At 37.7% G+C, this 14,787-nt stretch overlaps 1 protein-coding gene across 11 annotated transcripts in view; it reads right to left on the bottom strand.

Annotated features, from left to right (window-relative positions):
• LOC108069552 (uncharacterized) overlaps positions 1-14,787 on the bottom strand; it is a 537,263-nt gene that overhangs the window by 276,314 nt on the left and 246,162 nt on the right. For 9 of the 11 annotated variants that reach the window (XM_044392616.2, XM_070214354.1, XM_070214355.1 and 6 more), the window contains one exon: positions 6,511-6,665. The exons of the other annotated variants lie outside the window; for them this stretch is intronic. In XM_044392616.2, the coding sequence (XP_044248551.2) occupies positions 6,511-6,665 (155 nt within the window). The remainder of the gene's footprint in view (positions 1-6,510; positions 6,666-14,787) is intronic. 11 annotated transcript variants of the gene reach the window in all.

Raw genomic sequence — 14,787 nt, 5'->3', positions numbered from 1 at the left:
AACAATAATAATAGATGAGAGGCAGCCATGAGAAAAGCCATCCGAAACGTGTATCCCACAGTTAAAACTGTTGGTTGCTGGTATGTAAATTATAGGTTTTTATTTTCGATGACATTTTTTTCGTTTTAAGGTTCCATTTTTGCCAAGCATTAAGGAGAAATATGAGCAAACACAAGTCCTTGCTAGAATTTATTAGGAATTCAAAACTAGCTAGTTCTGATTTTCACAAAATATTGGCTTTACCATTGCTACCTCCGTATTTAATTGAAAGCACTTTTCACGAAATCAAGATTCGAATATCTTGATCAGCATCACTAGACGAGTCGATCTAGCCATGTCCGTCTGTCCGTCCGTCCGTCCGTCTGTCTGTTTCTACGCAAACTAGACTCTCAGTTTTTGAGCTATCGGGATGAAACTTTCCCGAAAAATCTTCTTTCTATTGCAGGTAGTATATATGTCGGAACCGACCGGATCGGACAACTATATCTTATAGCTCCCATAGGAAAGATCGGAAAAGAAAACGTTAAAAAAATTCTAGCTTCGATGTTTTTTGAAATATTACCTTCTACTTTTGGGGATGTTATTTTTTAAATATTTCTGAATTTCGATTTAAATATTTAACGAGGACGTAAGCTAACTTCGGCAAGCCGAAGTTTTAATAATGTTTTAATTTCACGAATGTAAACTTGACTAGAATAGCAACATGAATTAATAAACAACAAAATATTATATAATTAACAAACAAGGGAGAACGCTATAGTCGGGTGCCCCGACTATCAGATACCCGTTACTCAGCTAAAGGGAGTGCGAAGGAGATGGAGATAAAAACTTTGATCCGCCGTAACTTTTTAACGAATGGTCTGATTTAAAAATTTCTACATTTCGATAGGTATTCATTAACACGATAAAACTGCATTTTTACTTTTCCGAAATATTGAAATTCTTAAAATCGTATATCAGCGATTGTGGGCGTTAGAGGGGGCGTGGCACCCTTTTGAAACAAACTTGCGCTGCGTAGGAACTCCTAGAATCTGCATGCAAAATGTCAATCTTTTACCTTTTATAGTTTCCGAGATCTCAGCGTTCATACAGACAGACAGACAGACGGACAGACGGACAGACGGAGATGGCTAGATCGACTCGGCTAGTGATCCTGATCAAGAATATATATAGTTTATAGGGTCGGAAACGCTTCCTTCTACCTGTTACATACTTTTGCACGAATCTAATCTAATAACAAGAGAGAACGCTATAGTCGGGTGCCCCGACTATCAGATACCCGTTACTCAGCTAAAGAGACTTTGATCCGCCGTAACTTTTTAACGAATGGTCCGATTTAGTAAATTTGTTCTACATTTCGATAGGTATTCATAAACACAATAAAACTGCATTTTTAGTTTTCCGAAATGTTGAAATTTCTAAAGTCGTATATAAGCGATTGTGGGCGTTAGAGGGGGCGTGGCACCCTTTTGAAACAAACTCGCGCTGCGTAGGAACTCCTTGAATCTGCATGCAAAATGTCAATCCTCTAGCTTTTATAGTTTCCGAGATCTCAGCGTTCATACAGACAGACAGACGGACAGACGGACAGACGGACAGACGGACAGACAGACGGACAGACACTCCAGCTTATCCAGCTTCACAGGACCGCATAGCTTATCCAGCTTCACAGGACCGCATAGCTTATCCAGCTTCACAAGACAGCATAGCTCATCCAGCTTCACAGGATAGACAGCTTATCCAACTTCACAGGACAACATAGCTTCATCCAGCTCCACAGGATCAATCACCCCATCCGGCCTATCCATCTACCTAAAATACCGAGCATGATCCAGATTCACAGGATTCGTCATCTCCAAAACACGAGCACTAACTGCAAACATTATGTCGATCTCATTCATAGAGGAAACCAGTCAAAACAGAGTCGATTTACAAAATCGTCTGTTTGACGATCAGAATGAGGTACAAGGGCAAATCCAACAGGTCATAAAGAATTATAGCAAGGATTCGGCCGAACGACGCAAACGAGACGGTTATTATGCCGGTCGGCTAGGCCAGATGAACGATCTCTGGCAGCAGTTTTGTGATCTAGACGAAGAGGTCGAGAAGGCGGCACTACCTACCGGAGAGGAGTATGCCTCAAGATTAGCGGCATTAAAGGAGCTGGTAGAAAAATATGAGCAAATATTTAAAGACAACATCCCATCGGGAAGCGGGCCTCTAAAAGTTCCGCGGCGAACACAGAACACAAAGGACCCGATAGTTAAACACATACACAATGGCTCATCGATTGAAGTTGCTATCCGACAACTACAGAGACGATGTAACGAATTGGAATCATCTCTTGCGCTGGCGTCAACGGCGCATACAATCACCCCAGAGCTACAACGACATCTGCATCTCCAATGGGAACTATTGAGACAGGCCCATGATGAAGTCGACAATATACCTGGAGCAGTGGCCGCCGCCGAAGCAGAAGTAAGTCGATTCAAGGCACTGTACGAAGAGTATGAAATTACCTTACTTCGAGAGAACGACGCGCCAATGAGCCTAAGTCTTTCGCTTCCACCAATCAAGATTCCTGAATTTGATGGCGAATATCTAGATTGGCCCAGATTCCACGATTTATTTGTAGAATTAGTCCATAATAAGCCATACTCCGCCAGCCAGAAGCTACACATTCTTCAGAGCTCTCTTTGCGGTGAAGCAAGGAACATTTTGACGGATACAGCCTTCTCACAAGCTGGATATGAGGACACCTGGAAAAGACTAAAACTAAGGTATCAAAACGGCAAAATATTAGTGTTTGCTGCAATAGGGAAAATTGTCGATCACATGCCCATCAACGGGACTGCACAACAGCTTCGAGCAGAGTGCAGAAGACTTTAGGCACACTCAAAAATCTCGATATCAGCACTAAATCATGGGATTCAATCCTTGGTTTTCTTATCAGAAAAAAACTAGACCATGAAAGCCTAGCCGCACTGGAAAATTCAGCCTATGCACCAACTGAAATTCCAGTCTTAACGAGTGTACTGACGTTTATTGAGCGCCGCGCTTCCATGTTTGAGACGATAAACGCACAACCTACAACAACACTCCGCAATCCATCAGTCAACAACGAAGGGAGCTGCAAGATTTGTCACCTAGGTCCACATTACATAAGGACATGTATCCGTTTTCAAGAAATGGATCCTAAAACGCGGCGCCAAATTGTTATTCAAGTAGGAGGATGCACAAATTGCTTGTCTACAGCTCATAAGGTCGAAGTCTGTAAATCATCAGTCAACTGTCGAGTCTGCCAGCAGCGGCATCATACAATGCTACATAAGGTGACCGACATCACGCCTTAATTGAGGGTACCCCTCAATGGGGGGGGAGAATGTTTGGTCTCCATGTTGCTCAGCATGACCAACGACCAACAAATCAAGCAGATCTACAGTTTGGTAACAGTAACAGGCGTTCAGTTGCACCCACGGCAGATATTATAATATTTGTTGATCGGCACATTCTATATAATCAATGTCAACGGTTGACTCGATGTCTCACTGACCCGCCAAGCGGTCAGCACATTCTGCAGTGTCAGCCGATCCAACTACGTTAACCGCTGCCATAGTCAAAACATACTGACCTACTCCAGAATACAACCCATTCCACTATTCTTTACACTTAACTTCCGCATCTCCAAGTAGTATATAACCATGTACCAAGCTCACAATAAATCAGTTATCAACACATCTTATAACTCCGCGGTCTTCCTTTCTGACCTCCGGGAAGAGGTCTCGTATACAAACTTATATTGATCTACAAGCCACGCTTGGGATCAAACATTATTTAATTTTTAATTTTTATTCAAGTGTACAATTTAAATGCAATTCAGGGACTAAAAATAACAATAATTTTATTTTTTAAACAAAAAAGCAAGCACACAATCCCTAGAAAGAAATGATTTACACCGAAATCATTCAATCCTTTAATGGTCTTTACCTTTCTTTCAATTTTAAAAATTTATATTAAATGAACAATGTTTAAAAAAAAAAATTTTGTTTTCAATCGGAGTTGAACTCGGTCCGACAAGATCCGCAGTTGAGCGACTACACCCCTAGCCCACAGTGCCTTGTTTCGAGACGTCAGACAGATGCCTATTTCGCAGCAGAGCAAACGAAATTGCACACTAACACAACCAAAGAATCTAACACGGACAACGCACACTAGGAAAATTATAAATCCACTTTCTGAATCCACACCAAAAATTTTGCCGTACATTCAGTTGTATGGACGTTACACCTCTTAGTGTTTATATTCTCTTTGCTTTTACTCAACGAGTAACGGGTATAATAAAAATTTAAATTTTTTCACCCTATTGCTCCTATGGGAGCTATATGATATAGACGTCCGATCGGTACGCGCTTTTACCCTGACCAAGGTAAGCATAAAGTAATACGATTTCGAAAGTTTCATGGGAATAGCTTATATTCTCCGCGAAATATCCTGAAAAACGTCGAATTTTGACCGATTTCACCCTATTGTTCCTATGGGATCTATAAGATATAGATCGGCACGCGGCTCTTACACTGAGCGAAATATCTTCATTTTGTGAAAGCTATATCCGACTGTGAAAGTTTAAAGTCGCTAGCTTTTAAACTGAGCTCGCAAACGGTATTGAAACAGGCGGACAGACGGACATGGCTATATCGACTCCCCTATTGATCCTGACCAAGAATATATATTCTTTATATGGTCGGAAACGTCTCCTTCACTGCGTTACAAACTTCTGACCAAAATTATAATACCCTCTGCAAGGGTATAAAAAATCGGACTAGTATATCATATAGCTGCCATAGGAACGATCGGAAAATTAATGAAAAAGTAAAAGAAAATAAATTCTAGCTTCTTTGGTTTTTATTGTATTATCTTCTACTCTAGGATATGACTCTGTTTCTCTCTGTTGACTCGAATTTCAATTTTAATTTTATCAAAATCGGACGACTATATCATATAGCTGCCATAGGAACGATCGGAAAATTAATGAGAAATATTAGAAAATTGAACATTTTTGCGATTTGTTAATTAATAGGAATGATCTGCAAGGGTATATAAGCTTCGGCTGGCCGAAGCTAGCTTCCTTTCTTGTTATGTTTGATGTTAACAACGATTTTTGCAATTTTTTAACTTATTTCAACAAGCAGTGGATTAAGAAGGTAGCACCTCTTAACGTAAAATATTAACTTATTTCTGAAATTGTAATTAGGTGGGCTGCAATAACTTTTCAGTGTATAAGGAAAATACTCGCACGGCAGCAACTGTGAAAGGATACAATGGTGTTTTAGGGCGTTCTGTGTTGCCAAATGGCAATTTCTTAAAATTTGTTAAAGTTATTCGGAACGAGGAATACTTTAAAAGTCGCCGATTTATACAACTAACTGAGAGTGGAGGTTGTTCGACACATAAAAGACGAAAGGATTGGGGAGTTATTTCGTTTTTTAAATTGGGGACTTATTTCATATGAAACAACTCCCCAGTTTTTGGGGCCTTATTTTCGCAGAGCCCCCACAATCGCCCACTAACGATTTTAAAATGTGTCTGGCGCACACATCTTTAAAGATTTCCGAAAAGAATAAATGTAATTTTGTTGTGTATATTTATACCTATCGAAATGTAGAAGATATTTTTGTTATGTTATATATCCATCTCCCTCGCACTCCCTTTAGCTGCGTGCCGGACACGAATCCGACTCTAGAGTTCTCTCTTGTTTTTGAATTGAAAATACCCGTCGAATGAGGGGTCATATGATAATATCCAAAGCTCCGTTGGATAGCCAAAAGAAGTGAAAATTTAATTCTGTTTGTCAGTTTGTCCAAAATATGGTTTTAAAGTTCTGAAAATTTAATATGATGTTTAACAGCTTGATATAAGAAACTTTAGTTCTACCACTTTTGGAAAAACCCGCTAGTTTAGCGGGAAAACAGGTATAAATAGCTAAAATACGGAAGGCCGTAACTTCTAAACTACTTAAATTTTGTGGTGTATCTCGTTTGAACGGTATTTTAAAATGCTTTAAGCGCCTCCTATATGTAATTTGTGTAAATGTAATATTTAAAAAATATGCATAAAACAAAATTTTTTAACTTTTGTTTTAGTTTTTTTTATTTTTCTCAAAAACGGCTCTAACGTTTTTCCTTACAACTTCTAACTGTATAGCCCTTGAGATTCCTTAAATTTTGATATATATATTGTTACTGTAAAAAATCACGTTTAAAAGTTATTCAGAAACGAAAATAGCCACTTTTGCCAAAACAAGTTACGCTGCCTAAGCATTGAATTTAGGGTCATGGAATCAGTTAGTTTGCATTTTACAGTTCCATATAGGAATCTTTTGTCCATATCAACCCGCCCCCCCCCCTTTTTTTTTTGGAGATTGCAGATACGTCTTTATATATTATTATATATTTTCAAACACACTAGCACAGCATTCCATTAAAGTATATTGTATTTGAATTAAAAACTTACATAGCTAGTGATATCCAAGATTTTTGATATAACGATAATTTCAATTTAGAGAATAAATTGCAAAATATATTCGTTTCATTTGAAATAGTTGATGATCTTCCAAGTGAGGAAATATGTTCTACAGAAATGAGTATAAATTTGGATAAGTCGATAATCTGAAACAAAGAACGCATAAATATTAAATGGTTTATTCATTCAATTGTTTTGTTCGTAAGAAGTTTAGTTTTTTTTGCAAGTGTAGGGGCAATTTCGTCACCTGCAATATCTCGGAATATATGAAATATATAATTTTTTTGTATTAGTCCTTCAAGACGGCATGACACAACCAATGCATTTTTGTTGCACAGAAGGCCAAGATAATTAAGCTATAATATTAAGTGTGTTTTAATAGTTCAAAAGCTACGAAATTTTTTCTGTATGCCACAATTGAAAAGGCATACGATACAGGTTTTTTATATAATACACAGTGCTATAATATGCATTTTTGCGTTAGTGATTTTTAGCTTCGCGCCTAAATGGGGAAATTTCGCACCTATTTTAAATACATATTTTTTTTTGACGAGCTTGCTAATGAACAGACTACCGGCAGCAACAACAAAAACAAGAAAGGAAGCTAGCTTCGGCCAGCCGAAGCTTATATACCCTTGCAGATCATTCCTATTAATTAACAAATCGCAAAACTGTTCAATTTTCTAATATTTCTCATTAATTTTCTGATCGTTCCTATGGCAGCTATATGATATAGTCGTCCGATTTTGATCAAATTAAAATTGAAATTCGGAAATATTTAAACAGAGTCATATCCTAGAGTAGAAGATAATACAATAAAAACCAAAGAAGCTAGAATTTATTTCCCATTACTTTTCCATTAATTTTCCGATCGTTCCTATGGCAGCTATATGATATACTAGTCCGATTTTTTATACTCTTGCAGAGGGTATTATAATTTTGGTCAGAAGTTTGTAACGCAGGGAAGGAGACGTTTCCGACCATATAAAGTATATATATTCTTGATCAGGATCAATAGGGGAGTCGATATAGCCATGTCCGTCTGTCCGTCTGTTTCAATACCGTTTGCGAGCTCAGTTTAAAAGCTAGCGACTTAAAACTTTCACAGTCGTCCTAAAACATGTGTACGCAGATCAAGTTTGAAAGCCGACCCGATCGGACGTCTATATCCTATAGCTCCCATAGGAGCAATCGGATATAGCTTTCACAAAATGAAGATATTTCGCTCAGTATAAGAGCTTTTGAAATGAATTTTATTCTTTTACGCATACCTTGATCAGGGTAAAAGCGCGTACCGATCGGACGTCTATATCTTATAGCTCCCATAGGAACAATAGGGTGAAATCGGTCAAAATTCGACGTTTTTCAGGATATTTCGCGCAGAATACAAGCTATTCCCATGAAACATTCCAAATCAAATTTTTTTGTGCGTACCTTGATCAAAGTAAAAGCGCGTGCCAATCGAACAAAAACAAGAGAGAACGCTATAGTCGGGTTGTTGTCCCGACTATCTAATACCCGTCACTCAGCTAAAGGGAGTGCGAACGCTGTGTCGGGTTGGTGTCCCGACTAATAATCGTAACTCAGCTAAAGGGAGTGCGAGGGAGATAGATATATAATTTTTGATTGCGTATAACTTTTTAATGAATGGTCCGATTTGAAAAATGTTTTCTACATTTCGATAGGTATAAATATACACAACAAAATTGCATTTATACTTCTCGGAAATCGTTAAAGATGTGGGCGCAGGACCCATTTTAAAATCGTTAGTGGGCGATTGTGGGCGTTAGAGGGGGCGTGGCGCTCGGCTAAAATAAACTTGCGCTGCGTAGGAAGCCAAAGAATATGTGTGGGAAATCTCAACCTTCTAGCTTTTGTAGTTTCTGAGATCTCAGCGTTCATACAGACGGACAGACGGACAGACAGACAGACGGACAGACGGACAGACGGACAGACGGACATGGCTAGATCGACTCGGCTAGTGACCCTGATCAAGAATATATATACTTTATGGGGTCGGAAACGCTTCCTTCTGGCTGTTACATACTTTTGCACGAATCTAGTATACCCTTTTACTCTACGAGTAACGGGTATAAAAACTACGTAACTATCTTTGTTGGTCAATTTTACCAAGCAAATTTTTTTGTGTGTGCCAATTGCAATTATACAGTCAGACCGTTATTCTGCTTAACAGTCATCAATATGCCGACGCAGCGAATATAGCTGACACCACAATTCGGAAATAAAGCAATAGTTTGATTATCACTGCATATAGCACCTTGACCCACTGGGAGTTGTGAAGAATAGCTGTAATTTAATTTTCCTCTTCTACATATATTTGTTAGCGTAAACACTTTTGTACCTATAAATACCGTTAAGTTTGTTCAATAAAATTAGTATCAATCTCAGAATACCACTGTCTGTTGTTCATCTACCATCGAAATCAACAGAGGCTGTCGGTGTGTCTTCAAAAGTATGCGTACAAATATTTTCCGCAACTTTAGAGCTTAAAAAAACATCTTAAAAAAATTCGTAAAAATGTCATTTTAATTTTAACATTTAGTACACATATTAGGATTTAATTTGACGTAACTTATTAATTTCTAGCACCTTTACTTTTCCTAATATAAACAAAAATGTAAAAATTGGCCGGAATTCGCATCAGAAAAAGTATGCGTACAAATGCTTATAGTATTAGAAAAAGCCATATTTTGGGCAAAGTACGTCGAGTTTAGTACGGAGTTTGATACCCTTTATGTTTTATAACTTCAGTCTACATATTCGGCATCGATTGGACCAATGTCCTTGCATCCTTCGCCGTTATTTGATTCCACTCCTCGACATTGAGTTTTTTCAGCATATCCTTGGATGCAAGGGTGAAAAGGTGAGTCCTGCCCCCCAGGACATCACAAAAATGCTTTTCGGGATTGAGATATACTATTGTAATAGAGAATGTAGCTGTTTTACACATAAAAGCTTTGTTTTGTGGGCGCAATGTTCAGTTCGTTGTCCTCTTGGTACCAAAAGTCCTTTTCGAGTCCCACTTTCAGGGCGCTTTAATTTGTTGTCTTAAAGTGCATAAAACAACCAACCAAATGAGGTATCGTTTATTAAAATCGGTCAACAACTTAACGAGAAATGGGTATAAAAACTTTCTTATTTAGATAGAAGGTTAGTTTTTTTTAAAATTCGTATGAAATTCGTGCATTACGCCAAAGCAGTTGTTTGTTTGGTTATATGGCTAGCCATTTCTCGTTAAGTTGTTTTATGCACTTTAAGACAACAAATTAAAGCGCCCTGAAAGTGGGACTCGAAAAGGACTTTTGGTACCAAGAGGACAACGAACTGAACATTGCGCCCACAAAACAAAGCTTTTATGTGTAAAACAGCTACATTCTCTATTACAATAGTATATCTCAATCCCGAAAAGCATTTTTGTGATGTCCTGGGGGGCAGGACTCACCTTCACACCCTTGCATCCAAGGATATGCTGAAAAAACTCAATGTCGAGGAGTGGAATCAAATAACGGCGAAGGATGCAAGGACATTGGTCCAATCGATGCCGAATATGTAGACTGAAGTTATAAAACATAAAGGGTATCAAACTCCGTTCTAAACTCGACGTACTTTGCCCAAAATATGGCTTTTTCTAATACTATATGCATTTGTACGCATACTTTTTCTGATGCGAAATCCGGCCAATTTTTACATTTTTGTTTATATTAGGAAAAGTAAAGGTGCTAGAAATTAATAAGTTACGTCAAATTAAAGCTTAATATGTGTACTAAATGTTAAAATTAAAATGACATTTTACGAATTTTTTTAAGACGTTTTTTTAAGCTCTAAAGTTGCGGAAAATATTTGTACGCATACTTTTTCTGGCAAGTGTAGTTACAAGTGCTGGGTGCGACACCGAACCAGTAGACAGTTTATGCGCTGTATACTACCCCCAAAACACATATCCTGTGACCAGGCGAAGTAATGCCACTCACACCAAGGATAACGTATTAACAGAAGTGGTACCGCGTAAAGCGAAACTTTCTTTCTTGCCCCCGTCATTGTCACTTTTCACAGACTAGCGCTGATCCAACGGCACACGATGTGTGAAAGGGAGGGTAACAGCCACATACTGCCGAGTTCGATTAAGGGCCGGTTTCTCGAGTGCCGGCTAACATTTCTCGAACAGATAAAGTCCCTGCTAAGGCATTTTGGCTTTCTCGAGCATAAATGTGAGAGCTAACTTTGACAGGGACTCGGAGTCCCTGTTAAGCGTTTTCGGCTCGATAGAATGACAGCTGATTTCCCAAAGCGAACTATGAAGAAGAAACGAAATCACAGTTGACTTTTCCTTTGTATTATACCCAAACAGCTGATGAAATAATCGAAGCATGCCATTTTTTGCACTTTACAGTGCGTTAACAGCACTCTGTAATTGTTTCTCGTTCAGATAAATTAAAGCAGTCGAGAAAGCGGATTTGCTCTTACGAACAGTTTATCTGGTCTTTAAGTTTTTCGAACAGATAGCTATCAGGGACTTTGACAGGGACTCGAGAAAACGGCCCTAAGTGCTCGATTTAGCTATTCGGAAAGCTTATGGGCAGCTAAGACAGATGATTTTTCCCTGACACTTTTAATAACACTTTTAACAATTAATAACACTGGTTTACAGCCAAAACGCTGCCCAGAAATTATTGGTAAGTTCTGTTAGTGTTGCGCCCATGGATCACGAAAATCTACTAACCTTTTTTTCGATGGCTCAGTTTTCTTAAAGTTTAAAAAGTTATTTTTTTTCTCTCTTTTTTGGGATTTTCGGTTCAGATCCTCCCAATTAATCCAGTTTTCATTTCACTTAAAAATCAATAGATCAGAGCTTAACTTTGCCATATAGATTAATAAAGTTGGATTTGTAATACTATCGCACGAGATCGACAAAGATGAAAAACTTGATTTTTGGTTGACTGTTAGTCGGCTGTATGTATCGTAAAATTGCGAAAAAAAACTGAAAATTCATAATTGGTATCTCCTTGAAGTTTACATCTCAGCAAATAAAACCGGCATGACAAAAATTCGCTGAAAATTGGGTTTATAGTTGACTTCTAAGATTATGTTATTTTACTTTTTTTGACGATTGAGTCAAAATTTAATTGTTATCCAAGGAGGCGACATGTAAACTGAAATCAGCGGTGCTGGCAATCGAACCACAAGTATTCTCGCCAATATTTCTTAAAATCCTTTAATCGTTACGTTCCCCTTTTTTTGGGTTCCAAATCGACCCACCCTAATACCACATGGGCTGCAAAGTATCGGGCCTAACATATAGATAGTGCTAGTTTTATTGCAGTGCTTTTTTATACCCGTTACTCGTAGAAGAAGAGGGTATATTGTATTCGTGCAAAAGTATGTAACAGGGAGAAGGAAGCGTTTCCGACCCTATAATGTATATATATTTTTGATCAGGGTCGAGTCTTAATGAAGCGGTTCTATTTTGGTTAGTAATTCGTTAAAATCTTTATAATACTTGAAAATTTGGAATTTACTACGGATGTTGATTAGTCTTTGGCAGTTAAAAATCGAATGCTCGGCATATTCCGAAACATTACACAGATTACATAGCTCAGTGTTGACAGCTTTTATTTTGTGAAGAAATGCTTGTCATATGTTGAGTCGACCATAAGTCTGTTTAATACTTTAATACTTTTGGCATTCCATTTTAAGAAATGGTGCCAGGGTTTTTTGAGATCTTTAAAATATTTGATCCCTTGATCACGCATTTTGAATCTCTCTTAAGGCATCTTTGATGTTGAGTCTTATGTCTATTTCTACCCTTTCATTTACAGCTATTTTAGAAATACTATCAGTCTGTTCGTTTATGTTAATGCCTTTGTGGCCAGGTACCCAAACTATTTATTACATCAAATTTAAATTTATGAGTCGCACGGCTGGGCATTTCGAGTACACCAATGCCACCTGTAGCAGGACCTATGGACGCATCTGTAGAGATTATGTTCCACCCATTTTTCATGTATTTCTCAATAATTTCCCCGTAAAAGGCACAGAGTTCCTCAACTGAATACTCACTTTTGCTCTTGCTAATTATCTTTTCATTTATTTGGATCTTGTTGGATGTATGGAACTGGTCTCGAAGTGTAGTGTTTTCAAAAGAGAACTGAAATTCATTTATGGTGTTGGTGTAGCTTGTTTCAGCCGAAGATGACCTAATGGTTTCAGAGAGGGGTTTTGTGCTTTCACTTTAAACAATTCTTTAGCAGTAAGAAGTTTTGCTCTGAAAATCGGTGGCATCACACCGGCAAGCACAAAAATTTCATGCTTGCTTGTCCCCGGAGGCACACCTACGCATCTTCTCAAGGCTCCAGCCTGAGCAATCTCTAAGCTCTTGTTCGCTCCACTACCCATGTCGGTAATGCTGGTTATAGCGCATTCCTGCTTGCTTCTTACAAAAGATTTAAAAAGATTTACACTTATTTTGGGTTTCCACCCAGACTTGATAATAGTAGCATATACAGAATTTTTAAACTAGTCTTGGTAGCGGCTTTATTCTTTTTGACATGCTCTTTATGCGACATGTTTCCAGATATATTTCTACCAAGAAAACAAACACTTTTGAGATTTGGCACAGCCACATTTTCCACTGCTACATTTACTACTTTTTTGCTTCCTCTACCGACATTTATTACCACCGACTTGCTCGGGTTAAAAGTAAAACCAACCTTGCAAAGTGAGTTTGTTTTGCAAATTTTCGATTGCACTATTAAATGCTTTTCCTGACGAAATAATCATGAAATCATCGTTTACTTGGTGCAATCTTTTTGTGTATATGTTGAACAAGATTGGAGATAAGCAGGATCCTTGAGGAACCCCACCATTGGGCAACTGTACTGCATTTCCCAATTTCAAAACACGATTAGATAGAAAACTAAGAATCCAGTCTATGAAGACTTTAGGAACCCATCATTTTCCATAATCAACTTTAGAAAATTCAGATTTACACAGTTGTATGCATTTGACAGGTCGACAACTGCTAGTACAACATTTAACCTATTCTTTTTCAGAAAAAGTTTTTCCTTAAAGCAATGACGTTTATGACATCATTTATGCACATCGCCGCTGACTTTCCTTTCTGGTATGCATAAGACCTTCATGGCAGTAATTTATTTTCATTTATGAAAAGTTCTAATAAAACACGATATAGGCGATATGGGCTTGAAATTTTTGACGTCTGATAAATCTTTATTTCTTTTGGGAATCGGAGTAATTTTAATAATTCTCCATTCCTGTGCAAAATCACAGCTTGGAACCTTGTTGTTGTATAAGGCTACCAACTCAATCTTGGCTTCTGTATTAAGAGACTCAATCATTTTGTACGTTATTAAATCCGCTCCTCCTGCAGTTTTTTGTCTTGATCACTAACTTCTTGAAGATCTTCCACAAAAATTTCCGGATTTTCATTGTTCTTTCTGGAATATAGATTCTTTGCTTTTCTTTGCTATTTTTACTGACTTCTTCCATTTGATTTTCAGATTGACTGCATTTACATAGTTTTCATACGACGGATCACGACATGCTTTACTTTGAAGAGCTGTTTTACTTCATCATTCCACCAAGCCTTTGGAGTTTTATTTGCTCCAAAACAATATGAGGCTGCCTTGATTTCCCTCGTCATGTTTTTTGTGAGATTTGATATACTACCACATGTCTTTATCTTTTCTAATTTGTTGAATAATCTTTTTTTTTTGCAAGACACTTGATGGCTCAGCATTTATTTTGTAAACAATTAGAAAATGTCGGCTACCACCAATGAAAAAAGCTTTTACATGTCCATTCAGTGCATTGAATACCTTTAGTGAATGTCAAATCTAGCACTGATCCCAAGACTGAGACTATGTTTCTTTTAAAAGTTGAACTGTTATTGTTTTCAAGTTTGTATCCAGCACATTACACATTACACATTACACATTACACATTACATTACTCTTTTTAGAAAAACGCCCTTCCTGTTACTTACACTGTCTCTAAAATCACTACTTCTCGCATTAAAATCATTAGATATAATAACTTTGTCAAAGGAAGCATGATTTCCTATAAGTTGCTTACTTCGTCTTTGAAGTTGTTGAGAGAGATGCTGGGTTGAAAATACACAGATGTTATAAGCATATTTGACCCTTTATTAGAAGCACTTGCAATAACGATGTCACAGTTGGATTTGTATTTAAATTTCTTTAGTTTAAGGCTATTTTTGTAAGCTATTGC

Source organism: Drosophila takahashii, chromosome 3L (assembly GCF_030179915.1).
Source record: "Drosophila takahashii strain IR98-3 E-12201 chromosome 3L, DtakHiC1v2, whole genome shotgun sequence".
Taxonomy (NCBI): Eukaryota; Metazoa; Arthropoda; class Insecta; order Diptera; family Drosophilidae; genus Drosophila; species Drosophila takahashii.
This window is presented reverse-complemented; position numbering and strand designations above follow the sequence as displayed.